Source organism: Truncatella angustata, assembly GCF_020726525.1.
Source record: "Truncatella angustata strain MPI-SDFR-AT-0073 chromosome Unknown BKA67scaffold_1, whole genome shotgun sequence".
NCBI lineage: Eukaryota > Fungi > Ascomycota > Sordariomycetes > Amphisphaeriales > Sporocadaceae > Truncatella > Truncatella angustata.
In genome coordinates this window covers 5,892,221-5,898,220 of record NW_025763381.1, presented here as the reverse complement: position 1 = coordinate 5,898,220, position 6,000 = coordinate 5,892,221, and the positions used below count along the sequence as shown (strand labels likewise).

The following is a 6,000-nucleotide window of genomic DNA, read 5'->3' as shown; positions in this document are numbered from 1 at the left end:
GCGCACATGGGTAAAAGGTTTGTTAAGATGGACGAAGAGAAGGCTTAGTAGAAATGTATTTAAAAGGAGACCTAGTGGCCCATTGAGTCCCTCTGGATTTTGTGCCGTTACGATCAGACGGTAAATATAAATATGTTAGGCAAGTGAAACAAATACTGTACATCGAGTGTATAGGGAAAGGGGACATCAATAAAGTACCACTTAGCGTACAGCTATTGAGCTAAAGAAAAGAGACGACCAGAGGGTAAAAAGACATGTACGCTGGACCGAGTGTTTCTGAGGGTACAGTTGAGCTGTTATCTATACATAAATATAGATTCATATCGATCAGGCTGGGCCGAGGCAACACTGGTCCCTCCAGAAATAGAACTTCTGTTGACTGTCTCATGTCACCATATGGAAGATGAAACACAATATCTCGGCGTGATTCTAATTGACTGGAACATCGGCGAGGACCTGCGTTGTTCTGGTTGCAAATAGAACTGCCGTGATCTTGCAACGAAATCCGGATGGCATGCGTCAACGGTCGATGTAGGCCGCAAGAAATCGTCAGAACTCGATATTGGACCTTTGCATCCCAATCGAGAGTGGACCGCCGGTTTCTATGCAACCGCCTCGGTACTCAAAAAGTTTTAGTTCATGTCATAGGTCACCATTGAACGTTCTTGTCCATTGAGAGCTCAGCCTGGTGGGTGCTACAGCGCCCTTGCAGGACCTCCGATGCACAGTAAGCGGGCTCCATTCGCTAAAATTTCTCGAAGCCTTCTCGAAGCTTTCTAGAAGTATGTCCGCCAGGGTAGGACTAAAAATTCATTTAGATGCGGCATACTCGGCAAAAGTACACTACAGTAAAACTCTGAGCAACAAAAGACTAGATAAGTCACGGGCAACAATGACGTGAGTTGCAACTGGGTACGGCTCAGCATAATCCGCAACAATAAAAGGTTGATGGCTTCAGCAGTCAAGGTTTTGGAAGGAGTGAGTGGAACTACTATATGATCGTCGATTTGCAATGTGATGGATTGGTGTTTTTTTGACAGTAAACAGACGTCAGGTAGTAAGGTAGTGCAGGGCTTTCTGGAAGCAAAAGAGTTTTGCGCAGCCTGCAAAATATTCTTGGAACTGTCAAACCCATTCAGTCGGTCGATAGAGCCGTCAGTGTGCCTGCAAGGCTGTGGCTTGCATATTTCGAGCATGCACGTTCATGTGCAGTGAAGGCGCTTGCAACCTTGTCCAATTTTTTCTCGACTGTTCACTAAGACTACTACTTGACTGCAATTCCCTGGAGGTTGCCTTCTTTGCTTGATGCATAGTAGTTCCTTGCATTACAGCCAAGTCGTAGAACTGGTTGGTGCCGTGTGTGTGTGTGTAAGCAGCACGTCAAAGTCCACAAGGGCCAAAGGGGATACACCTTTACTTGGTGTGAACGAAGAGGATCTCTTGCTCGTAGACAGGTGTGCGGTTATTGAAGGGCTGCATTTCATCGCGCACAAACACTCGTTTGGGGTATGATGAAGAGGAGAGCAAGATGAAAGAGTTGCCGGTCGGGCAGCACACCGACATTTGGCCCAACTTCTGCTGACCACCAGCTCTGGGTAAAGCCGTACTGATATGGGAGACACCTAGGGCTGTGAAATTTTCACATAATATACACGCTACAATACAGGATAATAGGGAAAGAAATAAGGTAGCATTAGAAAGGATGCGGGACACTATGAAACCCAATGTAATACTTTTCCTAGATGATCAACTCGGTGGCATGAGCAATAACACCATGCGATATGTACCCGGGGTTCGAGGTGAAATATTGGAGATTACGACATCTTTTGTATGTAGTGTTCCTTACGTAGTGCTGAAGTTGAAAAGAGATGCGAAAAAAGACGGCCATGAACCACCGCCGACACAGTCGCCGAGCAATGTCAACCTGCAAAGCGACTCTCTTCGCGAGGGGTACTTGCCGTGATGTGCGGCTCCATTGTGCAACGTATGACTCGGCATCTCCATTGTGACTTGAAGACTAAGCATGTTCTGTGCGAGTTAAACCCCGACGACTAAGCGATGGGTGCACCCGTATTATAACCCTGCGTATATAGGTGAGATGGTCCATACCCGGTTGCAACTTCGATGCGGGCTCCGTTTGTAGCGTTCGCTTGCGCAGTGCTCGGATGCAGTTTCGGCGTTGGGACGCCCAATTAAACCAATAGCCAGTATGTATACTACGACTCAGCAATTGCCCAGGTGATCACGACTGATCCGAAGCAAGCTTCTTTTAGTGGTCTTTGAGCAACGCCTTCTGATTTAATTGGGTCTATTCATGACAGATACATTGCACTACGATGGCAACAATGCAGACATTTGCAGATGCAACATCGAGTACACTGTTAATGGTTCAACGGCTATCAGTCTCGGATCGACCCAGACAGAGGCAGAATCTTAATAAAGCTGGACCTTTTGTCCCGACCGGCCGTAAGTAAGGGAGCGCTCAGCATTCTAAGTTGGCCCGCCGTTTGGGTTTGGGTACGTGATGTGGGGGCTTGGGCCCAGCCCATCGGAATTTGGATCGCAGTTGAACCCAGAGAGGAAAAGTCGCCAAACCATTCGCATTCGCTTCGATGCTGGGTCCAGACTCTCCAGTCAGCCCTCCATAGCACCGGCACCATTGCCTTTTTGGCGCTTTGCGACCTCAGGTCTGGCCAGTGATGTTATTGATTGCGCCTCTGTAGCGCATACAGACTCTTCCCTCCTTACGAAAATCGCAGTACAATGGCTAGGGAGAGCATTTAGATTCCTCCGACCCCCGCGTAATAAAATGGTGAACGCCTAATTTATTTCGCATTCGCAACTTTGCTGTGCGCGATTCCGAATAAGATGTTGCCGCCAAGTTCTGGATATATTTACTAGATATGTAAATCTGCCGTACAATCAAATGTTGTACCGATACGTCTCGCTTGAGATCAACAGTTTGATATTTGTTCAGCAAAGCCCAGATTAGCCCCTCTGCCAGTTCCAGTCGACGATAAACGCGAAGCCTCTCTCGACATATCGAAATGGCCTCGATCAAATCCGAAAAAACAGTGCCGATCGAGCCCGTCTTAAAAAGCCCAGAATCCTCGGATGCCAACCCTGATAGACCAGAACTACCAGCTGTACGTTTCTGGTTGCTCGCGCTCAGGTAAGCATACTGCTAGTCTGTTATAGAAGATCATCGCTTTTCTCAACATCAGGAACTAGTTTATGTCTCGGGTTGCTTTTGTCGTTCATGGACTCATCCATCGTGGCCACGAGCTTGTTCGCTATTGGTACTGAATTTCAACAAATGGATACGGTAAACTGGGTTGCTTTGGCATATACGCTTTGCTATCTTGGCTTTGCGGTTTTCTTTGCTCGACTTTCCGATGTTATTGGCCGACGCAATGCATTTGCAACGGCATACCTGGTATTCTTTGCCTTTTCACTGGGATGTGGTTTCGCCAAAACCAGTAAGCTGTTTTTGGTATCATTTGTTGCTCTTTATAGCATGTTTCTGGAGCGAATATTGCTTCTCAGAGGCACCCCAGCTCCTTGTGACTGTTTCGTTAATACTCCCGAAGTCCCCCAACCCATTTACCAACGACTAATACTGACCCCCAATGGTTTAGTGAACCAATTAATTGCATGCCGTGCGTTCCAAGGGATTGGTGGCTCTGGTAAGTGTGCTACTGTCGCTTGTATTCATTTATAAGCTGACTTGATAGGACTGTACTCGATTACGATGATCATACTCCTCGAGACAACACCTGCCGGAACAAAACAATTTTTGGCAAGCATGATTGGTGTTGTGGTCGCTGTAGGTGGTGTCCTGGGCCCGGTCTTGGGAGGCGTTTTGACTCACTACACGTCCTGGAGATGGGTGTTTTGGATCAAGTAGGTTGAAAGAGCAACGTCTCTCGTGCATTTAGCTGATACTGTCGTAGCGGCCCGATTGGGTTTGTATCTATGGTACTTTTCTGCCTGGCATGGCCGAAAGCCGAGTACCTGCCAAACGTGGAACGCAGGACCTGGAAAGAGCTGGATTACCCAGGGTCTGTCCTTCTGATTGCTGCTGCAGTCCTCGTAGTATTCCCATTCCAGGATGCTTCAAGTAGCGCTCTCTGGGATCAAGCCATTTTCGTGGTACCACTTGTGGTCGGTCTGGCATGTTGGTTAGGCTTAGTGCTTTGGGAAGTCTTCATACACAGACGCTGGGGAGACAAAATGGCTGCCGCTTTTCCAATGGGTTTGTTGCGGAATCGGGCTTACACCTCAGCCGTTGTCAACACACTCTTCCTGGGCTTTCCGTTCGTCATGTTGGTTTATGCATTTCCACTGCGCGTTCAGGTCGTAAACGGGAAAAGTTCGCTGGTAGCGGGTGTGATGATGCTGCCGTTGCTTGCAGCAAGCGCAACTGGGTCTGTTCTTGCAGGCATAATAAACAAAGTCAAAGACAGGACAGTTGAGACCTTGGCCCTGTCTAGCTGCCTCGTAGCTTTAGGCTGTGGGTTGCTTTCTACAATATCAGGTACATTGGAGGTTGAGGCCAAAGCACTGGGATTTCTGGTTTTCGTTGGGCTTGGATTTGGCCTGTCGGCGGCTGGGACAACCATGGTCGGCAATCTGCAATCATCCCTGCGTGATCACTGTAGGTCCCATTCACTGTTTGATCCCGAGGTCGTCTTGATCTGTAAAACGAACACTAAATTTGTGCGAATAGCACCTGCTCAAGGCATTATCGCCCAGATCCGAATCCTTGGCGGCAGCTTGGGCATCGCTGCTTCCTCTGCGATATTGGGAACCACCCTGAGGTCTCAGCTTGCGAGCGTCGTAGACCCAAAATTACTCAACTCGCTCGAGAATGCTACCAGCCAACTCACCAGCGTGCAGTTGAACGCAGTCAGGCGCGCATACTCGGAAGCATTTAATGAAGACATGCGCGTTTGTGCCATTGTCGCAAGCGTATCGGTGGTGCTGGCTTTCGGCGCATGGACGAAGCCTTCCAGTCGACCAACAGTACAAGAGCGCGGGGCACAACATCTGAAAAACGAGATTGACAGAAGAACTGCTGCCGCAAATGAATACTAAGACGGAAGGGAGGTTGTAAAGGAACAAGCGCCTTTGAGTGACTGCAGTGTCGGGATGCAGTTGTAGATTTGAACATATAGATATACTGGGAAGGGCATATGCATTGGCTAGGAGTTTGGACATGTAATCCTGGAATAGCCGTTTGTTTGGCTTGTAGGGCAAACTAGGACCGCTAGAAGTCGGTCGTGTAACACTGAGATGAATGATACTCATGGCAGTGGCCCGCCGTGACCATTGTTACCGTTTCCAATCTGTGTACTTGATGGTATGTATATGTAATGGCTCCACGTACTCGGCCACTTCCGAATGTACTCGACATTATTCGTACTGTGTGCGAAGTTGCTTATTGTTGAATTGAATCCTCGTAGGCTGCATGTTTGTGCCGTGTTTGACATGAATGAGCAACTGGTGATGTAACTGATTCACATTCACAAGCAAATGTCACCAGGAAAATGGCAACTCAATCTGCTGCCGTGGCTGTGCGACGAGCGCGGTTCTTGCTGTCGAAGGCGTTGCTGAATGGGTGCATTCTGATATACATAGACTGGACCACTTTGCATTGAGTTGATATGTGGTGAAAATGACTTACAGTGGTCCTGAGATGGACTGTGCGTCGGATACGGGTTTTGAGGGGTGTGAAGCCTGCGCGTTGGACATGTTAGACTATGGTTAGTCAGGAGTAACTCTCAATTCCATGTACGTGTACTCCGTACTCCGTCGAGCAGTTTACCATGCAGCAAGTATGTAGCTACAGTATCATCTTCTCGGACAGCGCAAGCGCAAGCACATTAACGCCCACTTATTAGAAGGCCGCAGGGGCGGGGAGGTTCCAGTCTGCCACTGGGGGTTGGCCCAGCTGGTGCACTAGCTAAAATAAGCACCACCCTGGCCAAAGTCAGCTTA

At 48.4% G+C, this 6,000-nt stretch overlaps 1 protein-coding gene across 1 annotated transcript; it reads left to right on the top strand.

Annotated features, from left to right (window-relative positions):
• Nucleotides 1-3,047: 3,047 nt before the first annotated feature.
• BKA67DRAFT_653834 (major facilitator superfamily transporter) lies at nt 3,048-5,097 on the top strand (the record flags this gene model as incomplete). Its single annotated transcript, XM_046106450.1, has 6 exons — nt 3,048-3,172; nt 3,232-3,479; nt 3,639-3,686; nt 3,735-3,903; nt 3,954-4,657; nt 4,730-5,097. 6 exons carry the CDS (start codon nt 3,048-3,050, stop codon nt 5,095-5,097), a joined length of 1,662 nt encoding a protein of 553 aa, XP_045964802.1.
• Nucleotides 5,098-6,000: the final 903 nt, after the last annotated feature.